Here is a 25250-nt window from a genome sequence, read left to right as displayed (position 1 = left end):
AAAGGCTGTCATCACATCATTGATGTAATGAAACTATCATCACTATGCTTTATTAGTTTCTTCACACTTTAAGAAAAGAAAAAAAAAATCAAGAAAATTTACAAAAGTGACACTTCAAAAGCTGAACAATTTTTACAGAGGAGGAAGGATACATTTGATGTTGAAAAGAAGAAGCTGATAGCTTCGTCTATTGCTACAGTACTGCTTTGATACCAACCACTTCCAGCACCAATGTTGCACAAGGCAAATCTATTTCTAGAATAATGAAGAGCAGAGAAGTAGAATGGCACCTGCTACTTTGAAGAGAACATGATGTAGGTCTTCAAGTAAAGCAAAAAGGCCTGTAGTAGCATGGAGGATTACAGAGTAGTAAGAGTCAGCTGGCTGTTAGACAAAGGGCTGTAGGCATGGTATTTTGTGGCAAAACAGGGTAACTAGAACAGCCTCCTGGTTTCAAGGACACATTATGTGTATACAATTAGATTATAAGACACTACTACTGTGGGAGAAGGAAAAGCACTTTGCTTATGTAGGAGTGGCTGGAGGATGGCAGGGACCTCTCCTGTGAGAAAAATAAAATCAGTTCAGAATTGTCCCTTTTATAAAGGACTGGTCCTTTCACATTCCCCTGGGTCAGCAGGAAGCCAGATTCTTCCCTGGCATAGCTCAATCTCTGTATGATTTACTCCAAAGACAGCTTCTGTCTGCTTCAGCCTCAGCTGTGCATGGCTTCCTAGCTGCTTCTGGCCAAGGAGCCAAAACCTGGAGTTCTTGGGTGAGTGCCTGACTGCAAATGGTTCCCATCAGGCTGCTGCAACACCATGACTGCTTGGTGCAGCTCTAAAAGCTGGGCAGGCAAAGTTACCAGTGATTAAACTAGGCAGTCTGAAGTGGGGAAGGAGAGAAAAAGGGGTTTTATTTCACTATCCATAGGCTGAAAGCCTTTCAGTTCATCAACAGCACTGACAATACAAAATTAAGGCTGCTGCAAATGCTTTATTGTCTGTGCCTTGAAAATAACCAAATTTAGTAAATTTATGCTTGTTGAGTGCATTTTCTTTTTTAAGCAGTCAGCCAGGCAGCCACTGCAAACACAACTGCAATTCCATGTAAAAGGCAGCTGCTTTTACTGGTTTATTAAAAAACCTTCAGATCTCTTAACCAACTGACAGCTTTTCCTTGCAGATTTTGCTACACAACAGAAAATGCATTCTTAAGACTTTGCTGTAATGGCTGGTAATGTCCTGGATGTAAAATAAGCTGCAAGGGTTATTCCACCCATTTCAGTAAAGAACACGATAAGCAGGGAGGAGGAAGGGATACGAGGGCTCAGGTTGATGCAAATGGGGTGTGGAGGAGACTTCAGCTCCATCTGCTCGCCTTATCCAGAGCTGAGCCAGTTACCAGTGGGCCAAGGCAGAAGAGAAATAAAGAGCTGAAGCCCTCACTTGTTCCTGTCCCCCCTCTCCTACCCCAGCTGCTTCCTGGGAGTTTAAAGGATCCCTGGTAAAACACAATCTACTAAAACATAACTCTTTAACAAAATACTTAGAGGTGCAAAACTCATTTTGTCTCTGTAATTTAATTCCTGTGTCACTGAGGCCATTTCTGATGTGATTTAGCCATGCCTCACAGTGCTCCTCTTGGTTCTGGATATAGCACCAGCAGTTGGAACAGAGGTAAGGTTGCTTCACAGTGATGCAGCACTTCTCTTGGAACACAGGAACAGGGCACTTGTGGCTCTTTATTTCCCCCCACTCACATCTTGGTTCATCAACAAGCCTGGCAAGCTCAAGCTTGCTGCAGTGTGGAGGTACTGCTCAAAAAAGGGGACCTGACCTTTTGTAAGCTCAGGTGACCCAGAAAAGAAGTGGGTGCTGCCTGCTGTGCTGAATCATTGTCCCCTTGTTCCTGAATTTATTTGGAACACACAAAGTCATGAAATGACAGTTCTTCCCAATCCTTCTTCCAAAACACTGCCATGTTGAACTTCCTAGATGTGCTAAGGTTGTCCTCAAAGGAGACAGACCCTTTCTGGAATTCAGCTTCCTGAAACATGTACTGTACAGAAAAAGAAGTGAAAAGATAAGGGGGAAAAACTTTGCTACGTGCACAGTCGTTAAAACAGCAGTACTTCTTTTTTTTTTTTTAAATGCTAGAACTCAGTAAAAAAACCCTGAAACTATTTATACTATTACAGAGCTTTGATTCTATGGCACAAAAACCTGCTTCTGTGCAGTTTGTTTTTAAACCTTCTTTTTTCATTGCAATAATGACCAAAAGGTAAAGAGTTACACATACAGTGATGTAGAATAACTTATAACAATTCTATTGGTATGAACCATGAATGCTATGACCAAACACGGGGCAAACACAAGTGAACTAAGGGGGAATTTCTCTTCTTTCTCCTTTCTTTCACATCTAAACCTGGATGTGAAAAGGAAGTATCTTACAAAAGACAGTGCAAGCACTATACCTATCATATAAAACTGAGTAGATGATTGGGCAGGTCACTGCAAAAGAATCCTAAGCCAAATTAAAAAAAAAACGCACAAATCCCTTAAAAATAATCAGCATACAATCACATTGCAAAAAGGACTTTAAAGGACTTTTGCTTAATTCCACATAATTCTGGCCACTCTCTCCTCCTGCCCCCTCCAAAGTCCATTTTTGCAAGCTGTGGGAAGTCCAGTGGTACATCCTCAGCTGCACAAAATAAGTGAATGGCAGGCTGGCACTGCTAATTAATGAGATCCTGGAGCTCCTCATCAGTGAGCTCATTGACTTCCATGATCTTTTCCAAGTGCTCCATGTAACGGGCATGGTCTTGCAAGAAGTGTGGTACCCTCATGTTCTCTGTCACAGCTAATCCCTTCAGGCGGTCCACATCCTCATAGGAGATCTGTAAGGAAGGATATGGGTTAATTTCACACTATAGCCCTGTCACTTCCCTGATTGCTGCTCTAAATTCTCTCCTGTAGAGGATATAAGAGATTTCAGAGCTTGTGAGTGGGATGTAAAAGCTTGTGAGAATCCTTTGAAAACATGAGTCACTGCCTATGCCTCAGTGAAAGATGCAAAAAAAAAAAAAAAAAAAAAAAAAAAAAAAAAGAAAAAAAAAAAAAAAAGTAATTTTAGCAAATGCCTCCTTACTTCCTGATTCTGCTTTTGATTCAAGCAGTGAATAGGCTCATAGGAACCTGAATGAGAATTATCTACAGAAGCTGCAGGAATTGACAGGGAAAGGATGAAACGTGTGAATCTTGGAGTCTCTTCATAAGGAGGCAGAAAGATTCACATGCAAATGGGAAAAACAATGTGCCAAAGACTAGGAAGGCAGTGCAGGACAGGCATGGTACAGGAAGCAGGCAGGCTCTGGCTTTGGGAAAGGCAGGGTGCCAACTGACCTGAACTCTGATGTTTCTATTTTCACTACCAAATGTGCTTATGCAAAGCTAAATTAAAATGCATCTCTAATAATTAATTACAGCACGGGCAACCCCTGAGCATCCCAATATTATTTTTAAATTTTCCCATTCAATAGCAGGATGGATACTGGCATCAGAGCCTTCTGGCTATAGCTGTGACATTGTCAAACTTTTTCCAGCTACTACAGTGTCTATTACTTCTTTTCTACTCCACAGTCTTATGATTCTATGAGGTAGGAACTGCAAGTCTAGCTCAAGGTGCTGTGAATGATGGTGCAGAAAGGATGAATGCTTTGGCTGTGCAGTAGCTACCTCCTTAGGCAGCTCTCCAGTGTGATGAAATTTCTGTGGTTGCCACTTTGTCTACAAGCTGCGTGTTCTGGGCACCCTACAGACAGGAGCATATGTACTGGCAAAACCCCACAAGCCTGGCTGTGCTTACTAACTGGCACATCCTACTTCCTCACAGCAGGTTTGTGCCAGGTGGCTTGAGAGTGGAGCCTGCTCCCTCCAACCTTTCAACCTCATGTTTCTTCTAAGCTGAGCACTGTGTGGTGGAGGCTCCATGGAAACAGCCTGCTCCCTTAGCAGGTGATGGGTTCTGTTCAGAAAAGATTGAAGTGAGCACTAATGAGCCACCAACGTGTAAGGGGCATGGAAGGGCTCTCTGAAGAAATAGGACAGTGTAATTCAGATTGCTAAACTGGATCCAAGCAGGTGGTCAGACACGGGGTGCGTATCTTGCTGATGATAATGAGAACAAAGTCCACAACGAGGATGAATTTGCATCTGAGTACACGTGTGCTTTTCTAGCAGCAATGACAAGATGCAACTGGATTGAAAAAACTAACGTACACCCATGCCCAGGCTTACTCAAGTAACTAAGATACTGCTGTTTGAAGATGGTGTGGCATTACACTGAGAATCTTCAAAAGAAAATGAAAATTTTCCCACTAAATGCTGGACTTTGTGGTTTTGGTTTTTTTTTTTCTAACCTGGAAGACACACCAGCTGAGCTTAATACTCCTGATTCTCCAATTCCACCCTAAACAAACAAATAAACCACCTTTCAGAGTGGTGATCATGTCATAACAACCACAGGCTAGTTCTGAGTGCAAGTTTAATATTTCCCTTTATTGCTCACAGACTTTGTTTTCTGTTGGAATAAATGGATATACTGGAGTGGGCCCAATGAAGGGTCACTAAGATGGTTAAGACACTGCAGCATCTGACATGTAAGGAAAGACTGTGAAAGCTGGGACTGCTCAGCCTAGAGTAGAAAAGGTTCAAGGACTTTTACCAGTGGGTAAAGTTACCTGATGGGAAGGAATGACAAGGGAGTCGGGTTCTTCTCATCAGGGCCCACTGGCAAGGCCAGAAGCAGTGAGCAGCAGTTAAAACACAAAAAATTCCATCTCTACACAAAACACTTTTTTACAGTAAGGGTGGTAAAACACTGACACAGGCTGCCCAGAGAGGTTCTGGCATCTCCATCAGTGGAGATATCCAAAGCCTAACTAGATGTGGTCCTGGGCAACCTGCTCTAGCTCACCCTGCTTAAGCATGGGAGTTGGACTAGATGATCTTGAGAGGTCCCTGCAGACCTCAACCCATCTGTGATGCTGGGAGCAGGCACTGCTCTTATACACAGATTTTTCAGTTCAGCAGCAGATATGTGCAGCAAAAACATTCAGAGTAGACTTTATGTTCCCTTGATTTTAGCAGCTGTAGAGTCAAGCACTTCGAAATTCCTACTGCTAGAATGAAATTGCTTCTGGACCCTTAATGTGGATGCCTGGCCATGTGGATTATAGTGGAATCTGTAATTATATGAGGAATGGCTTATCTTTTTGAAGTGGCTTGACAATCCAGCTGACTCCCTAAAGAGAGAAAGGGATAAAGCAGTGCAGGAACAGTGTGTGCTCAGTAGTTTAGCAGGCAGAAGCTGTGTGGAGTTAAGCAGGCTTAAAGCAAAATGAAGTTTCAGAGAATACAGCTGCAGAGATTTATTTGACAGTGTGATTTTCTTTTCAGAAGTTTGGTTTATGTGAGTATGAATTGTGCTTTATAAACTGTGGAAACTTAACAATCCAAGGATTCGGTTCAGGAAGTGTGACAAAGTTTCTGCACTTCTTGGTATAATTTTAAGAACAAACAAGCAATTACAGAATGGATATAAAAGATGTCCTGTGAATATAGAAATACTGTGTATTGAAGGGGGGGGGAGATATACAGCTGATTTTTTAAAAACATCAGAGGCAACATCAGTGAGAGAAATTTGAGATGAAAAACTCTTTGTGGGCATGCATTAGCATCAAATGGTTTATTTTTTCTTCTACTAGGACCACCACCTTTTCTAGCACCTGTACCGATTGCCCAAGGCAGTCCATTGTACTTCAAGTGAGGTAGTAACCTGAGTAAAGGCTGGAAAACATGACCATAAAAATCTTAAATCTGATAAGCAAGGAATGAGGAAAAACTGTTCGAAATTTTTAGGACCTCAAAATATTTGTAACTTGTACTTTGTAATACGAGGTGCTGTACAGAACAGAGATTTCTAGATCGAAGTAAAATAGAGCACAGTGACTCATAGCTCTTTACAGACAGGTTTGCTTAAATGATAAAACTGTACCCTTTGGTAAGACAGAGTCCACTCACCTTTCCAAGGGCTGTCAGAAGATAGAAATCAATGGACTCCCTGTATCTTAGGATTCGCAGGATGCCATCCAAGTACACCTGATCCTTATTGAAACAGCCTAAAAGGAGGCAAGATACATTGCATTCTATCAGGGTTTGTTCAAAGTATATCCTAAGAAGCCCTTATGGGAAGAGAAGTTTTATTTTTTAAACCTAGGTATTTGTGAATTAGACTTTGAAAGCCTTCCCAAAAAACTAACTAGAAGGCTAAACATGCTAGCCAAAGGTATCAAACACAGAAGATGGTGACTGAATATTCACAGTAACATTACATCTTTTGTAACAAACATGAAAGGAGGCCAAACCCTAAGAATGAACTTTTTCACAGTTTTGCAATTTACATTCCCACTTCCAACAAAAAAAACCAAAACAAACCAACACCACTGATTCAGTTTGAAAGTCTGATGGATGTGCATTTCAATAGCAGAAATCCTGCTGCCTCATTTCAGAAAGTGTGAATTCCCATTTCTCCCTTTTCCAAAGATTATGGAGGAGCTCTGTGCATGTTCTGAAAACCCCTCTGAAGCACACACCTAGAGAAGAAAAACAGGGAACCCACCTGGCTGTGATGTGTCAGTCCACCCTCTCTTAGCTCGTACGCAGTAATCCCACCTCGTATTGGGGTCCTTGACAAATTTCCCCAAATCCTGGAAAAGCTGACTGAAGGACATTTGGCTAGCCTGATACACTGTGTAGTAGAGCAAGGCAGCCCTCCAAAGAAAGGGGTCTTTACGAAACAGGACACTATGAATGCTTGCTAGCCCCTCTTCTGTGGGGTTGATTGGTTTTAACCCATGTTTTCTGCGTCCATTCCAGTTGCACCATGGCTGGCTGTTGTTGTTAAAGCCCCGAAAATAATGAGTTCCTGAAAAGAAAGGAATAAAGGACTTAGAAGAGTAGCACCTAATGATTTTAAAAATAACAAAATATGGAAGAAAATGCCCATTTCAGAACTCTGAGCTGGTAGGGCTGAGCACTGGGGAAAGTGCCAGCTTTAGCCTGGTCTGCAACTGAGAATTGTGCTAGAGACAGCTACTTGGTAGAATTATTCACGTGCAGAGTGCACGTGGGACTGCCAGAAATACCTAAGGAATACAAACATCATCAGGACTTAAGTTCCCAAATATGTGACAAGGAATTTTCAGAAGTATCTTACATGCTGAATGCCTCTAACACAGGCTAGGTGTTATAGTGAAGAGAAGAAAGGCAAATCAGACTGAGGAGACAGAAATGCTGCCCCTTGAAGATGATTAAACAGACCTACTGGAGCCTTGGAGGCAGATGTGGCCCTTCACCTGTGAATGAAAGTGTTTCAAGGCATTCACAAAATTCAGGCAGTAGCCAAGTTTATCAAATTTTATCCCTAGCTACATACAACAGATTAAATGAAAAGTTTGTAGATATTTCCTATGGAGCTGGGTCAACTGTGTGCAATGCAAAACCAAGGCAACCTTGCACTGGTTTAGGGGTCACTGGGTAAATTCTTCATGCCCAAAGCATGTGTGCATTTGCAAGCAGTGCAGCACAATAGCAACAGATTTATAAAGTAAAACGAATGGTGCTGAGGCTGAATGGCTGTGCTATTTCTGTTTGCCTTTTTTTTTTTTCACTTTAGACTAGCTCAAACTTGCCTCATGAGCAAAATTACCCTCAGCAGTGACAGCACAGAAGGTATACTCTGGAGCATAGTCTCTGGGCTAGCATCACCTGAAAGGATTATACTTTGCCTGCTCCAAGATTCCTTTGGTATGTGAACCTCAGTGCACTAAGTGGGACAAGTTGGTTGTCTTGCTTCCAAAGCTTGCTACAGATCTGACCTAAAATGATAACATACATGATGCCTAGGAATTCTCAAGCAGATTATCTTCCTTCTGCAGTGTGGTGCAGTGATAAATAGGTTTCTTCTTCCTTATAGCATGCCTACAGCATGCGTTCTTCAGACAGTGTGAACAGTGCCTGGCCCATCATTGCAGAGTATGTAAGAATACATGCAAGTACCCCCCTGTGCCTGAAGAACTGATGTCATGCTCATACCAATTTCATGTCTCAGCATCCCTTCCAGCCAGTGCTCTCGTGCAGTGGAGATGTTGATAGTGAGAGTGGGGCGGCCATTCACCACTGTCATGGAGGCTCGAGAAAGCAGATCCTCCGTGAGGTGGACCACGATCTGAAGAGGAGAGAGTTCAGGTAGCAAAGAGGCCCTTCCAGTACTGCATTTCTTTTTGTCCCTTGCCCTCCACAACTCTTTCTTGCTACCCAACAATCACCTCTGAAAGACCATTCTGACCCCACAGAGCTATCGTGGTCGCCTGTGCTGCTCACAGAGCCTCAGGCTTCAGTGGGACTCAGCGTGACAGTTCAGACAGACTGAAGTGAGACTGAAAAATTTAATATGGTAACAGTGATTCAGGGGGTGGGGAGCAATTACATGCAGTGTAAATAAGAGAAAAGTCCATCTCTTGAACTCTGTCTAATTATCCTCTTGTTACTGAGAACGGAAAAATTCAAGATAAGCATACATACATTGATGAGGTATCTATATACTTAAACTGAAACCTTTTTAGTTGCATTTCTAAAGCCAAATGAATGAGAGGGAGAAGCACTGAGTACTTTGTTTCCTGATACACAATGCAGACTTGAAATATTATTAAAACAGTAGAAGTGTGTTGCTTTTTTTTATACAGGAAAGTAGTTAGAATCACAAAATGGTCGGTGTTAGAAGAGATCTTCAAAGATCATCCAGTCCAACCCCTCTGCAATGAGCAAGGACATCTTAAACTAAATCATGCTGCTCAGAGCTCCATCCAACCTGACTGTGAATGTTTCCAGGAATGGGGCACCTAAAGAAGTGTCACAGTTTTTGTTTTCCTGTTTTCTCATGGAAAATTGGTAATCAAAACAAAACCTCAGAGAAGGAAATGAATTCATATTGATACATTTACTTGAGTTTAAAAAAACTTTTATACCAAGTGACTGGGAGGGAGAGCAAGTCTTTGCTGAATATTAAGCACCTTTCTTTCCTCATGTAATGTCTAAAGAAACTCCTCACAGTACTGATCAGAAGAGGACAAGGGGAGAGTATCTACAAGAGAGAATTTTTTTACTATCAAAGTTAACAAAAAAGAGTTCAAAGGCATTTGAACATGACACTTCCCTGTATTCAAAACCCACAATTCAGCTTGAAATTTCACAGCAAACAATTAGTACAATAAAAATTTTCTTTAAGACACAGGAAAGATAGGTAAATCCTGAAACATTTAAAGCACAGATAGCATTAGTTTTATTGACACACCTTCAACTGCAGAGTATTTCAGACCATTCTAAACATGTATTAACCAAATTTTTACAGAAGAAGTAGAATATTTCATCACGGGCATGGTATGCTAGATGAGGGTGTAAGATCCTGCTTTTATTATGACTAACAGAGGAAAAAATTAACTCAAAGGGAGATAAAGCACAGCAAAGACCAAAAATGTAATTTTTCTATTGTATGGTCCGAACTATGGTTTTATAACTTAACTCTTAGAAACACAGGTAAAGTCTGGTATTATTGTCAAATTACAGTCTTCCAAAAAGATGTAATGAGTTTACCAGTTTCTCCTAATAATATAATGTTTGCTATTTAAACCTAGTTCCTGGCAAACTTATCTTTGCCCATAGATTTCTCATGCCAGAATCCTCTCACTCACTGCCAGTGATCTCTTTCCAGTCATAGCCTGTGTCAGCTGGTGTTTTCAATTGGAATAATTATCTTTTTATACAATCAATTTCATCTAACCCTTCCAAGCAATTCTACGTAACTCAGTCAAACTGGACTTATAAATCTTGAACACAGGAAATAATTTTTTTAGCACAGGGCTCTGAAAAATTAGATGGTTAAAGTCAAGAAAAACTAGCACTCAAACCAGCCCAACAAGCAAACCTTTTTCAGACATTTTTATTCACTTATGTCCCTTTCATTTGTTCTGCATCTTATAAATCAGCCTGCCAGGCTGCTGCTTATTTTTCTTGGCCTTTTCTTACCTCTCTTTCCTTTGGTGTAAATAATTTGAAACAAGAGAATGGATGGCAAAACTGATGAATAAATGGAAATGTGTGAGTCTCCAAGTAACTGAAAAAAGGAGGGAAGGAAGGGTGTCGTTCTTGGGTACTCCCACAAGATGTGAATTTAAGAACCAGCATATATGAATCAGGAAACAGGCTCAAAGAGGCGGCTGAAGCATTCACAAGGCATCTGCATCATTTCAATTGTTCAAAAATTAGACTGGGCACAGCCATGAGGAAAAGACGATGAAAGGAAAATTCCTGCAAATACAGAGGAAAGGCCCCACAAATAGTGTTTCAGGGCCATCTGTATCTGATTTCTAAGGTTGTCCTGGTTTGGGTCAGGATAAAGGTGATTTTCTGTCTTGTACTTTTGCTTTCGGCTAAGTCTCTTGTAAGTAGTTGCACTTGCTGAAATTAACAGCAAGTTTCTCAGACAGTGTCTGCTTCTGGGACTGAGAACACTCGATGTTTATAGTTACTGCTGGAGACTGGTGTGCAGAGCCAAGGACACTGCTCAGCTCTGAGGAACATTTTGCCCTCCAGAAGGAGAGAAGGAGTAAAAAGGTCACACCTGCATCCCTCCTTTGGGGAGGAATGGACAAGATAAATGACCAAAATTGACCAAACAGAGTATTCCATCCCATACACGTCATACTCAGTATAAATCTGAGGGATCACAAGGGTCAAACCCCTTCCTCCCTTCCTGCTTCCCCTTCTTCCCCTGTCCATGTTTGCTTCAGCATCCTGGGAGGATTCCATCTATTCCTCTCTGCCTGTGGTCTGTGCCAGCCTGAATCCCTGTGTTCCTGCCTCCCGACTGCTGCTGACTCCAGGAGTCCAGCCTGGACTTCCCCAGGGCTGCCATGCAGCCTTGGGGGTGACATGAGAGTTATTGGGGCAAAGGGGGAGGAATGTGGTATCAATTTTCCTGTATATTTGTATATATTTAGTAATTTTTCCTATTTATGATTACTGTTCCATTAAAGCTGTGTAGTTTAGTTTCCAACCCATAACTCTCTCTCCCTTATTCTCTCTCCTTTCTTTATCTGGGAGGGGAGGGGGATTAATAGAGAGCATCTGTCATTCAGTTTAATTGCCAGGCCAGTGTTAAACCATGACAAAGGTCTACAGAAATGTTTCTTCCCTGATCTGGCACATCACTTACCTCCCCCAGGCAGCCTTCTTTCACCATGTATTTCCTGACGCGATTCCAGATACGACTTTTGGTCAGCAAGCTGCCTCCAGTGGCCTGTTCAAACTTCTCATAACTTCCATATTTCTGCAGTGTCCGCTCCATAATGTTAATGGACTATAAAATACAAAATAGCAAATACGAATGCAGTGAGACCCTGCAATTATTAGATACAGGCTGACATACTCTGTAATCGATTTCTATCATCTTCAGATATGTATTAATGCCAATGCACTGAAAAAAGATTCTGATCAACTCATTTTCGACCCACACACATCATCATGACACAGATGATTATCAGTCTAGTGAAAAAAAAAACCACATTTTCTCTTTAATTCTGGGAGCATTGTACAACTTTCTTGTAAATCAGACCTAACAGGTCACAAGAACATTTGCAGTTGTTGGCATGACTCTTCTTACAGCTTTCCAAAGAATTTTAAAGATCAACTCATACTGTAATCTCACTTAATTTCTTGGCATTTCTAATTGAGGAATGCTGAACTATGATTAAGCAGATGTATGACTATAAATTCATCACACATTTCTCCCTATGATTAAATTCTCTGTACCATGGAAGTCCGTTTCACAAAGGTGAGAGAAAAGAAACATCTTCACAGAACTTTTATTTAACCTATAACACTTCTTTATAAACACCACAAAAAGAAAGAGGGATGCTCTGTGAGGCAAATGAAGTAGTACTAACTTTAATTCTCATATGTATTGCTGCTGGAAGAAGCCCTTTTTGGGAGGAAAACAGAGCAGAATGCCTATAATATAGTCTGAACTCTGCATGTGGAAGGTGTCAGTAGTGGGGTGTGAAAGAGTCACCCTCACTAATCTATTTCCCAACACGTCATTTCACATCCTTAATAGAAAACATGGTATGGAATAACTTCTTGCCCAGCAGTCGCCAAGCTACAGGGAATGGCTTTATTAATAGATATGGTAACAGAAGCTCCCAGGAATCAAAGAGAGGAAAAAAATATTACTGATATAATTTCAAAAACCAAGGCAAAAAGGTAATTTCTTGCCAAGAAAATTCCACTAATGATGAAGGTGGAAATCTTGCAGACTGAGACTCTTTTTACATTGTACAATTACAGCTATGTGTGAAGCTGGTAATATGCTTGCTGTTTTCAGCTATCTAATTCTGACAGTGCCAGACTGGCTTATTGTCCACAAAAACAGGATTAGTTTTCTCTCTCTCACAGCTACTACAGAATCCTCACTTTTTTCAAGTTGAAACTCAGATACCCTGAGTAACTGCCATCAACGCTCACTGGGTGTATTCTTAAAGTCCCTTTGCTCTTTGATGAAAGAAATATCAATTACCTGAATACCTGCATTTAATGTTTGGTATTTCTTTGTCTGCCTCTAATATTTTTTTTGTTAAATTTTAAAGGCCTCCTGGTCAGAAGGGAAGGCATCAGCAAGGAACACATTTTGTCTACCCGCTGCTGTAGATATTTAACAGAGGCTCATTGCTGTTATTTTACTGCTACCTATTGCACAGAAATATGAGAAAGGACAGCTACACATCTGCACTGGAAACCTAAGAGGCAAATGGGATTTTGCTTCCCAGTGACAAGACCCATGTATGAGGTCTTGTACAGAAGCACAGGTGGGGCAGGGCCTAAAAGATTATAAAAAGATATTAGAGAGATCTTTCAGTGTCAGTAAATTACTATTTTTTTCTTGTCAATAGTCAAGTCTTCACATCACTTGTCATTCTAAAATTACCTCAGATAAATGAAGCAAGCTTAGTGCCTAAGTATTAAAAGAAGGAATACAGGAATCACTCATGCAAAACCTAATGTTTCTGGAGAATGATGACAATTGCTTCTAGCAAAATTAGGATCAAGGGCTAGATGTAAAGAACAAATCAGAGCAAAATCTAGTTCTTCTTAATAACTTCTACATTTTCCCAAACCATAGTTTTCTCTTTTTTAATTATGTATGAATTTTTAACTTCTAAAATCATTAGCTGTTTTTTAAGTGTTCCAGTGCCTGCATATTCAGAGGCACCTCCCTGTCCCACACAAAATCCTTGGTTAAAGGAAAATTCTTGCTCCCTGTCCCAGGAAGTATATTCTCAGATGGTAGCCTGAGTAATTATTGATAACGGTTCCTCAGTTTCCTTTGCAAGGTGCCAGACCCTTAAGGTACTTATGCTACCTATTAGTTGTTTGGGGTATCTGGTTTCTCTGAACAATTACTTAACTTTATGTGCTTCTGAAAGAAGTTGTCTCTGAATTACTCTTCTTCACAACAATTTTTCTTCACAACTTGCTGATATTAAATTTCAATTAAGTCTATTAGATTAAATACACTGAGTACCCACTTAAATTCTCAGATGCTTAAGTTTCTTTGAATGTGCACCAGTGATTCCCAGTCTTAAAGAGACCTGCTGCCCAGCAGTACCACATTTTGTTTCCCAAAGCTATTCTTTTTTCTTCCCAACTCTTCTATCTCTCAGGAAAAAATTCTGGAAAAAATCATTATAATTACTAGCATTTTATTAAAAATCACATGAAGAATTAAGATGCAAAAGGGCCAGAGAACTGCAGTCCCCAGAGAAGGTAAACTATGTGGTGCTCCCAAACCCTCATTTTCTGAAATAGGTCTTTCCATGTTTAAGGTAAGGTTGTATGGAACAGTGATTTTCCTCTAAAGTTTTCAATAATGTGATTTACAACACAGTGGGTGTGTGGGTGGAAAGGTTTGGCTTTAAATTCTCTGAAAGTTATTTACTGCAGGACTTCATGCAGGGATAGATGTTACCTTAAAAAGCCACCAAGATTCGGGCCTTTTTTTTTTCTAAGGGTTTTTAAAGCATCTTTCAGAAAATATCCAGCACTCATGCTACATCTACTAGTAACCCCAACAAAACCATGGCATAAGCTCACATGCTGGAAGGCATCCATCCACTGAACTCAGATACTTACCAGATGCATCCTTAGGTAACACTAAGCTATACCAGATGGAATTTGTTAATCTAATCAACAGCCATATAAGATGGTGCCTGCCCTCCTTTCTGTGATTAAGTGGAAAGAAAGAAGAGAGGTAAGAGCAGATTTTTGAGGGATGTGTACTCAGGCTGTAGTATTTTGAGTTTTGTTCAGTGTTTACAGTGGCCTTTCTTTTGCATGTGTGCTCTTAGTGTGATAAAGAGGACATCTAAGTAATGTAGAGCCAGTAAAAATATTTTTAATGAAAGTTTTTTCAAATACTTTGTAAGGAATAAAAAATTAATACTCTGTTTTTGTATGAAACTCTGTCCTGATATAAACCTATGCTCGTCCTATAGCATCACCAGAAATGATCTACAGTCTTTTCTACTGGAAAAGATACATTTGTGCAGGACCCTGAGAACTTTATGCTACTTGGATGGTCTGATATGCTTTGTGGTACACAGTAACAATTTCACCTATAAATCTTACTTTAGGAGGAAATTTGCTAACTAGAGAATGTTACAGCCAGTGACACATTATTTAATCTTCAACATGCCAAACATGTGACATCACCTCAGTGCAAAGGATTACTCACTGTTGTTTAACCTTCCAGCTCCACCTCACTATTTTTCCAACATCTGATAAATTTGCTAACTGTAGGTTACTTGTATATCCATGGCTTTGAGGGTGTGTAATATAAGCACTTACAATGTGGCACAAGTGATTTATTAACTCAGAACGACTTTAGGAGTAAAAGGGAAAAGGTTGTAGAGCTCTTTCACAGGGGGCAACTATTCATTTAACAAAATTATTTTTAAAAAGTACATGTGTGTAAAAAATAGGTTTTCTGCCTTTAGGCACAATTCAAAGAAAGAGGTGTTAAAAGACAGGTTACTTGAAGATGCAACCTCCTTGCTGATTTTGGTTCAGCAAATTCCAACTGTTAAGTCATCTGCTCTGCAAACACTGGGGACAATTATCTCTAGCTGAGCATCCCACCTCTAGCATCTGTGCAAAAATAACAAACACATGTTTGTTAAGTGTACTTTGCAAAGAAGGACCAGTAGTTTAAGCCACAAGATAATAAGAAAACTTTCATAGCACTTAAAGCACAGAGTTGCTGCACTGACCTTGAAAGAAACTTAGCAGTAAGTGAATTAATTTCTGTAATATTAGATATGTCAGTCAGTGTGAAACAGCTGCAAGTCTGCATAAGACCTTTTTTTACCTATTTCTCTTCCCTAAAATATATCTTGTATGACTCATGAAAGAACCTTATTACAAAAAAGAGTAGAAAAAAACAAAAAAAAGCAAAGTATAAAAAAGAAACAAAAAAACCCAGCAAAGTAGAAGACATTAAAAATACTATTTTTGAATGTTTTAATAATTAAAAAATGCTTTACCCTATGTCTGTAAAAAGTCTATCAAGTGTTGGGCTATGCCCAAGGTTTAAAATCTTTGATCGACTGTTGGCTTGGGGTGAAGTGAATGCTCACAAGCTTATCTGTTCCCTACTGTAGTGTTGCTGTATTAATGGCTTGCAAATCCTGTGTTCTTTGCCTTTACAGAAAAAAAAAAAAAAAAGGCAGGGTATGATATGTTGCAATAATGCTTTATTAACCAATTCCACAGACATCCAGAAAAGCAGGAAGGGCAACAGGAAAACACAGCCTGCTTTAATGACTAAGCAGGCTATAAACAGTTGTGGTTAAAAATATTTTCTAAGTGATGAAAAATCCTCTAAATTTTTGAAATATCAGCTTTTGAGCTCATTTCATAGAAGTTATCCTTAAAAGCTCCCTATAAAATTGGCAAGTTCTGTCAGTAGAAAGCTGTGAGTCTGCAGATATTAGCAATAGAAGACAAAGCAGAAGTATAAGTTTCTGTAAGCATCTTTTATATAATAAAACAGAGATCATTCCATTTCTGTTCACAGAAAGCTAGGCTTCTCAAAATAGGCAGAGCAACAAATTAAAGCAAAAAATGTTTTAAAAAAGAAAACTGAATTTATCCTTGTTGCAGGAAAAAGGACGACTGTGCCACTGTGTTTTTACTGCAAGCCCAAATCTTGATGCTGTGAGTACCTTTTTTCTTTTTTCTTTTCTTTTCTGAAACTGAAGTAATCTTTCTTGAAGTTAACATTTCCTATAAGATATATAGAATTAAAACTTGTGTGGGAAAAAAAAAGAACAAATGCCAAACCACCAGCAAGTGCTCATACAATATTTTCTGCTTAAAGTGTTAATTAATGTTGCTTTTTCTGGATAGTAAATTTGCATGAGATGAAATTCAAATTTGCCTGAAGATGAAAATTTCCACAGCTGGTTGTAGATAAAAAAAGAGAGAGCCAGCACCACCTGCTGGGCTGGGAGTCACGTTAGAGTTGCTTTTTTTGTGCTTTAAATGAAGTGCAAGATGGTGTTCAGTTAGGAGCTGAATATTGAAGATCTGCTTTTTTTACTAAGGACTTCTGAGACTAAAAGTAAATCTTAAGAAACTATTAACATCCTCCTTGGTAAGCTTCAGAAATATCACACTCCATTGAATATTAAATCCTTCATTGCTTTTTATAAAGCTGTTATAAAGCCTTTATCTTCCAATAATTTGTAGGTAAAGGAAAAAAAAAGTGGAGCTATGAATAGAAGTAATATTGAAGAATCATTGATTATTAAAATATTAATTATTTAGTAGAAGAGTAAATCAATAATAGGGCTGCTCTACAAAATCATCATGCCTAAAATAATTTTTAGGGCTCTGCTATCTCATACTGAAAGGGATAATTTGTATTACATATGGCAAATTAGTTATTGATGATTTGCAGTAATGTATGTTGAATGTTGCTAGTATTGCTCTAACAATCAAAGGAAAACTTATTATAAAGCTCTAGTGAAATAGAATTTTTAATTGGTTATGATTTAATTGGTTGTTTAGAAGTTAATGGAAGCTCATCTTAAGAACATAACAGCTGCTTCTCTGCTCTTGTAAAGGAAATAAATTCTTAATGCAACCAAACTACTGAGATTTTAAAGTATGCAGGTATTTTTACTGTGAAAATGCAGACCAAGACAATGACTTCATGGGTAATATAACCTTGGGGCATTCTTGACTTTGGCAAAAAAACAAAAAAAAGCCCCCAAAAAAACAAACCAAAACCAACCAACCAACCAAAAAAAAACCCAAACCAACCAACCAAACCCCCAGCAAGAAACAAACAAACAAAAAATTCTTTACCAGTCAAGGGTCAGTTATTAGAATCTATCATACTTTAATTCATGTACCCTATTCACCAGGAATTTTAGAAGGTACTAAATGAAATATAACACATGTGAAACTTGTGGAATGCCAGGATTTCTTCCCAACTTAAGTATCACTTGAAACATGAGATTCTCTGCTTAGAAAATCATGTTAAGACTTAAATAAGATTTTTCTAAAATATTTAAAAATAGCACAAGAGGCCTGGTCCTGTTGTTAGGCAGATAAGCATTGGTTTCTGCTGCTTGGGTCACAGTTGAATACAGGTTTTGGTCTTCTTGTTGTTTTGTTAGGTTTCTACACAATTTAGACATTTAGTAAGCCAGGGTATTTACACAGAAAGTGAACATCAGCAGCTACATTACCAGTGTGGCTGCACAGTATAGAGGGGAAAAAAAAAAAAGGAGTGTGTGTGTGTGTGTTTTAAAATTTTACCTGACTCTGGAATCATATTTGTCTGCTGATTGATAGAGCCTTGTGTCAATGCAAATATCCTTTCAAAGTCAATTAAAGCAAGGAACAGCAACATATGCTTATCCAATAATCATGACCTCAAATAATTGCTATGCCCTCCCAATCCCTGTCACCAAGAGGATTGGTAGGATTTGTACACTGCTTTTTTACTCAGTTTCTTAAAGTCTACTTTGGCATTGTATTTTTTCTGTACTGGACTCTGCCAAAAAATCTTTCTTAAATCATGTTTCATGTAAACCCCATTTATAAGGAACTGTGCCTTTATCCTATATATTAGGAAGTCTTTTTCTAAACAAAAAAATATTTTCTTTCTGTTCTACTGTTGTGTTCTCATTTATGATGCATTTCTCAAACTGCAGAGGAGGATGGTAAGGAGAAAACACTTGCTACAAAGCCAAATACCATCTTAAGGGGTGTAGGAAAAAATAATCAGTAGAAAATGAGGGGGAAAAAAAAAGGAACTATACCTGCTTAAGAAATCTGTCAGATGCATGGCTGTGCTTAGCTAACACATTTGGCAGTGCAGGGTTTTCATATTCAAACTGTGGATTGTATGTGAAATCTGACTTAAAGAATTTCATCTTCTCTTTCTCCACATTGGAAGGCTTGATTGCAGTCAGTATACAGAGTTTTCGGCCAGAGACATCACCTTCTTTTCCATGGCTTTTTGAGGACTGGGATTGCTTTGGCTTTGTTAGATTCAAATGCTTCTTGGTTCTACTTTTGGGTCGAGATTGCAGTCCCGTCTTGCTCCCTCCCACTGAAATACTGTTGGAAAGCTTCATGCTGGTAGCCACTGGGCTAGTGAGGATGATGGGGGGCTGTCTGTTTGTACAGTACCATCCACTGCTGAGCAGTGGTAGTGGGACCTTGATTTTGTGGTGTTGGTTGCTTCGCAAGGTGGTAGAACACTTGGTTGTCTTCCTGTGTTTTTTGTGATGAGCAGATGGCTGCTTTTGAGTGTGGTGTTTTTTTTCCTCTTTGCTCTGAAGAAGGACATTATAGCTACTGGTTCCTGTTGTGAAAGTGTCCTTAAGGATCCCAGCAGGTGGGTGCTGGAGGCTGTTTTCATCATTAATGTTCAGCTTATGTTGTTCTGGGCTCAGGATGGATTTCCTAGAAAGCTCTGTCTTGGGCCAGTGAAGTTTTTCTGTATTCAGACAGAGAAAGAAAAAAAAAAAAAAAAAAAGGCTGAGCACAAATTTTATTGTTTCACAAAGCGATACTAATTTTAAGGACTCAAAACTGTAACATGGGCAAAACACAGAACATGTGTTAACTGCAGTCACATCAAGTTAATCTCAACTTGTAGACATGGGAGAATTGTGTGTGTATATCACTCCTGAACATCTAGACTGGGACTTGCAAGATCCAGCTAAATAAGTACTTTATGCTTGCATCTCCATGCACAAGTGCATTGTTTGCAGCCAAGAACTGAGTTGTTTAAAGCAAGGCTCTGTGCAGGACTTCATGAATATTTATTGTTGACAAATTTTTAGTTTTGAGCAAAATCTGATTGATCTTCATCATACAAGGAGGGCTTTCTATGTGGATAAAAAAATAACTTAAAATACAGGAAACTGTACAGGAGCATATAAGCAGTATTTACAGTGAAGTCCCACAGGGCTCTGTGCTGTGATATAAGCAGTCTGGTGTGGTCTCAGCTCCTAAATCTGATTACAGAATTTTTTTTCAAAAAGGACAAGAACACTAAAACCGGTCATACCCTACGAACAATTCACAACACCACACAAACACTAATATAAAAGACTTCAGTTCACATAGTCCTTAACCCAGATGGTAAGCTATATTTAAAGAGGAGAGAGATCAGCTAGGTACAAACACACCCCTAAGAATCCTTAAGACAACACTATCATCCCTTCAGAGGAGTTCTACAAGAACAGCTGGCTTTAAGGAAACAAATAATGTAAGAAGCAAATACAGTCCCTCTAGTGAAGGAACCCTCCTCCTTTCTTGCTCTGACCTCTGGCACAGCCTTCAAGGGTGACAGGCTGCTGCTGCAGAGCAGATGCATGGAAAACTCATTTGAGGATTAAAACCAGATTTAACAATTGCTCTGGCTTGCCAGAGAGAAGTGACCTCTCTTCACAGGTTCTAAACAAGCCCTTCCCTTTATAAACCAGGCTAGAGTTGAAGTGAAGGGCACAAATCGTGTCACAAAGAAATGCTTCCTACTTCTGCACCTAAAGTGAAAAGGATTCATGGAACAAGAGATACCCTGGTCTGTACCAGGAACAGCGTGGCCAACAGGTCCAGGGAAGGGATTCTGCCCCTGTACTCAGCCCTGCTGAGGCCACAGCTTGAGTTCTGTGTCCAGTTCTGGGCCCCTCAGCTCAGGAAGGAGATTGAGGTGCTGGAGCAGGTCCAGAGAAGAGCAAGGAGGCTGTGAAGGGATCCAGCACAAGTCCTATGAGGAAGGGCTGAGGGAGCTAGGGGTGTTCAGTCTGGAGAGGAGGAGGCTCAGGGGAGACCTCATCACTCTACAACTCCCTGAAAGGAGGGGGTAGCCAGGGGGCGATCAGTCTCTTCTCCCAAGTAGCTATCAGTAAGACAAGAGGGCACGGACTTAAACTCTGCCAGGGGAGGTTTAGTTTAAATATTAGGAAGAAATTATTTACAGAGAGGGTGATCAGGCATTGGAATGGGCTGCCCAGGGAGGTGGTGGATTCTCTGTCCCTGGAGGTTTTTAAGAAGAGACTGATGTGGCACTCAATGCCATGGTCTGGTAACCACAGTGGTAGTGGATCAAGGGTTGGACTTGATCTCAGAGGTCCCTTCCAACCCGGCTGATTCTGTGATTCTATGTGCATGTCTGAGGCTTGATTAAAGCCTGCAAAAGGTATTTAGGCTTCTGCCCCCGGTTATACATAGCTGAACTGTAATTACCTTACATACAATAATTATACTCCAAATGGAACATTAGCAAGAGATCATTAAATGCCTCTAAGGGGAAAAAAAAAAAATCAACAGTAGTTTAACTTCAGCTTTATTTCCACTATAAAATTAGGTTTTGCTCCCAACATAAGCACCGTGACAACATATTTTATGCTGCTGGACTTTTTGCAGTTCCATATCAATCTGTGTTCCTTGGTTCTCTTGAAGAAGCAGTTCTAGAGAGCAAAGAGGCAGAGGTCATGTTTGTGAGAACATACGATGGGAAATCTGCAGCCTGGGTGTTTCCTCCACAGGAAAGATAAGAGGCAGAAACCTTAGATTGTTCTCTTCCACTGAAGCATGCACGTCTTAGGCAAGCTCAGTTTTGTTTCACGGGAAGTTTGCAAATCTTTCTATGCTAAGTGCAGGAACGTTCTCCTTGGTACTCCTGTTTAAATTCTGTCAGATCGTTCTCATCACATGGGTGACAACCTGCCTGCCTCTCTTCTCTTCCTTTGCCATGAGCTGCAGGGGTGAGCAACCACCATTCCCATCACATCAAATATATTAAATATAAATATAATAAATACTGAGCAGTGGGCACTCATTTATGGATGTACTTACCCACAAACAAAATGGGTCACTTTTTGGAAAGCAAACTAAGATGACAGCTCACGTGTATTTCTTGGTATTTAAGATTGTCTTCAGGCCTGCATTGAGTTTTACAGTATGAGAATTGTAACTTTTAAGAAGGATAAATGAAAAGTAAGGCTTCCAGAATATCAGAACACAGAAATAATGCCTTTCTGAGCACAGAACTTGGCTTGTGTAGACAAAAGTAAAGTTAGAAATTAAAGAGCTACTTCTTAAAATGCAGATAAGTGCAACATGGCAGTAACTCTTCACCTTCTCATCAATTCTCAAAAGCCACGAAGAGTAGAGAAGCCTTAAGTTGCTACTACCAAGGAAAAATTTGAATTGATATACATCACACATCTATCTAAAAAGTGATAAATAGAAAAAAACAACAAACATAAAGAGAATTTGGAGAAACTATTAACTGTTTCCCCAAGCTCTTGGGTCGATCCAATACCAAAAACTCATGACAGTAAATTTTTTAGACCCAAGTGGTATAGTTAGCCACTAATAAATGCATTTATACTTAGATAATTTCTGAACATTGCCAGTTAGAATTCTCGTACAAGTGTCACAAATGATGGTAGAGCCCTGAAGATACATTGGCAGGTTTCACATGCACATGGTTGATACCAAAAAATAGTTGTTCCCAAATCTGTAGTTACTTTATATGTGCAATATAAAAGCAAAATTATTTTACAGCTGCCAAATTAAGTGTGGTTAATTAATTTTCTTACAAATAAAGGATACGTTTTGAGGCATATTTGTTCTAGAAATGTAGAAAAGATAATCCAGCAGATTTGAAAGATTGTATTAGGTAACACGAGTTTTCAAAGAAGCCATTTAACTGCCATTCTTCTCACAGGATTGCTCCTGTGAACATCATAATTTTACAAAATAAACTAGAAAATAGTATCAACCCAAATTAAGTGATCACTAGCTAGCAGTGATCACCAGCTTTTAAACTCTGGATACAACAGGAAAGGTGTCAACAGACTTTACTGTGGCATAACTCTGTCTTGCATATCACTCTATATATGACATAGGATTTATCTTTCGTATTGCATCCATGTGTTATGTGCATTCTGAGACATAAAAATTTAAATTTACTGACTTTACATATTTCAGTCTTTGCAAGAAAACAGCCAAAGAACATATGCCCAAGGCTCCAGTTACCTTTAAAAACCTCCCTAAAAATATGCATGCCATGTGCACCGATTATCTTCATTGATCTCATTTCCAAATACTCAAAGTCACAAAGCCTCAAGTCTTTCAACCCACAACAAAACTAGCATAGTTTCTCCCAGGAAGTCTTTCTCATCATCTTCACTTCCATTTATTGACATTTTGTTCCTCTCTGCAAGAGCTCAGTGATAAAAATAGAGGTTTTGGGGATGCTGGTGAATTACTAAGTGAAACAATTTGCCAGGTTTGGGGTGGAAGGTGATAATGTAGAAAGAAGCAAGAAGATGGAGGATGGGGCAGAAGAGTTGCCTGCCTCCATTTTGGTCTCAGTAAGGTACCAAAGGGCAGGAAATCCTCCTGTTCAGTGGAAACTTAGTCTCATAGTATTGGACCAGACTGGAGCCCTGCCTCTCTTTGGAGAAGCAGGTTTTTGCTACCCCATGAGGTGGATTTGAAGGGGAGTCAGCCAGCTAGGGGCAACTCCTCCCTTTGCCACAAGGATCTCACACAAGATCTCAGCCAGAATCACACAATTTTCAAGATATGTGCTAGAACTGACAGTAGTGGACTTAACTTCATCCTGCAGATACGAATTCCATGTGTCACAGAACAATATAAAATACCAGAACCTTGATTTTGCCAACAGAGGACTTTCACCCGTGTGATTTGATGTATATGCACGCAGCTATTTCAGTGTCACGGCAGTACTGGAGAAGGAATGTTCCCCAAGACTGCTAACAGAGGATACGTGGGAATCATAAATCTCATTGTAATCTGGCACTGATGAAACACTTCCCGTGTCAAAGTTGCACCTCAGTCATTAGCTTTAAATCCTGTAGCAAGGCAGACACTGCCTAATCTTGTCTGAAGTAACTTGTTAGAAAAAATATTAAATTTTATGTTAAATATAGGAACTAGGTTATATTACTGGTTTCCATCCTTTAGAAATTGATGTATTGAACTAATCTTTTCTTGTATGGACACATGTAGTAAAAGTCCAAGGTAAGAATTTCTCCAGACTTTGGAGGGTATTGTAGAAAAATCTCCCTCGAGGCTACTGGGTAGCTACTATCCAAGCAGCTTAAATACCTGTTCCATAGGTAGAATGAGGTGAAAAATTATAGGTATTTGTAGACATGGATCCCCTTTCTGCCCAGCTAGCCTTCCTCTAAAAAAAGTAGAGAGCTCCTGTGATTTTTGAGCAGCTGACACTCAGGTTATATATGCATAATGGACAAATTGTTTCCTAACTGCAGGAATGATTCTTGAGGTGCCTAACAGAAACGTTGTTGTAGTACTTCCTCCTGTCTTAGGAATGTATCAAATAACTATTTTGCCTTGTAAACAATCTTAATCTGTTAATGTAACAGTTCCTGTTGCACATCTCTAGGGATTCGCCATCTGATTCAACTAATTTCTACTCCCATTACCAGAAGTGATGCCCTACTTGTATCCATGAACAGATGGAGCAGCATTTAAATTACCTAGAGAATGAGTAGCTGCAAGAAATCTTAATTATGATTGTAACGGTGTTGTGTGAGGGGACACTGACATCTCCACCAGATCTCTTCTGGATAGGATTTCTCTGTGACAGAATGACACCTTCTTGAAGCAGCTGAAGAAACGATATATGAAACTATGGCAAATTCAAACCAGGAAAACATCCGAGTGAAAAATCAGTTTAGGAACGGCAGCTGCATTCCAGATTCCCCTACACTTCCTACATACTCCATACACACAGCGCTGAAGGTAAAACTTTTTGATACCACACAAAACCACCCTACATTTCGGTTGCAGACTACTGGGTTTCATAAACATTACATTACAAAGAATCGTAAAGTTGTCTGAAAAACTGAGCAAAGAGGAGAGCCGAAGACCGAAAGGCAGCGATGCCATCAGCAGTATTTTATTTATCAGCATCTTGGGGGACCACCGCTCCCCCGTCTTCCGAGGCAGCTGGATGAGAGTCACCTTCCCCTTCTTCCCGAAGGGTTCACCGAAACCACTGGGGTTTTTTTTCCATACAGGAGCAGCCTTCGGCGGTGAGGAAGAACGGGGGAAAAGGCCGCCGGCTTTGTGAAAGCGGCCGCCCCACCGGCTTCACAGAGCCTTTCCCCTCTCCTTCCCCGCCGCCGAGCCTCTCTCGCCGGAGGTGCAGCGGGGGAAGCGGCTTCTCCTCGCTCTCCTTCTGCCGCCGCAACCCCCCCCTGAAGCCGGTAAGGCCCGAGGCGCAGTCCGGGATCCCCCCCCACCCCAACCCTTCAGGCTGCCGGCCCGGGGGCGGTACTCACCGGTGACACGGATGGACTCCAGCATGGTGCTCCCACCGGGCAGCCCCGCTGCTCTGCCCCCCCGCTGCCCTCCCCCTGTGCGGCGGGCTCCCTCCTCCTGGGCGGGGAAGGGGGATGTGCCGGCCCCGCCGCGGCTCAGGGAGCTCGGATGGTCCCGGCGTGGCAGGCAGGGAACCGGAGAGCGGAGCGCCCGCCCTGAGCT

General features: G+C 40.3%; 1 protein-coding gene across 2 annotated transcripts; it reads right to left on the bottom strand.

Moving 5' to 3' along the window:
• MATCAP2 (microtubule associated tyrosine carboxypeptidase 2) lies at positions 1-25250 on the bottom strand. Of its 2 annotated transcripts, XM_071736050.1 has the most exons (7): positions 25049-25241; positions 18509-19191; positions 11338-11481; positions 8160-8292; positions 6685-6990; positions 6087-6184; positions 1-2902 (listed from the first exon to the last, which is right to left on the bottom strand). In XM_071736050.1, exons 1-7 carry the CDS (start codon positions 25071-25073, stop codon positions 2741-2743), a joined length of 1551 nt encoding a protein of 516 aa, XP_071592151.1. In that variant the 5' UTR covers positions 25074-25241; the 3' UTR covers positions 1-2740. The 2 variants fall into 2 exon arrangements, with proteins under 2 accessions (XP_071592151.1, XP_071592152.1); XM_071736051.1 differs by lacking the exon at positions 18509-19191 and having other exon boundaries at positions 25049-25250.

The sequence above is a fragment of the Heliangelus exortis genome, chromosome 2 (assembly GCF_036169615.1).
Source record: "Heliangelus exortis chromosome 2, bHelExo1.hap1, whole genome shotgun sequence".
In the NCBI taxonomy this organism is placed as follows: domain Eukaryota; kingdom Metazoa; phylum Chordata; class Aves; order Apodiformes; family Trochilidae; genus Heliangelus; species Heliangelus exortis.
This window is presented reverse-complemented; position numbering and strand designations above follow the sequence as displayed.

Excerpts from the sequence above, each read along its gene's own strand:
- MATCAP2 (XM_071736050.1), bottom strand. The coding sequence starts at position 25,073 with ATGCTGGAGTCCATCCGTGTCACCG. Across the intron at positions 11,482-18,508 it reads CTGACAGATTTCTTAAGCAG|TCCATTAACATTATGGAGCG; the intron begins GTATAGTTCCTT and ends TGTATTTTATAG. Across the intron at positions 8,293-11,337 it reads AAGAAGGCTGCCTGGGGGAG|ATCGTGGTCCACCTCACGGA; the intron begins GTAAGTGATGTG and ends TCTCCTCTTCAG.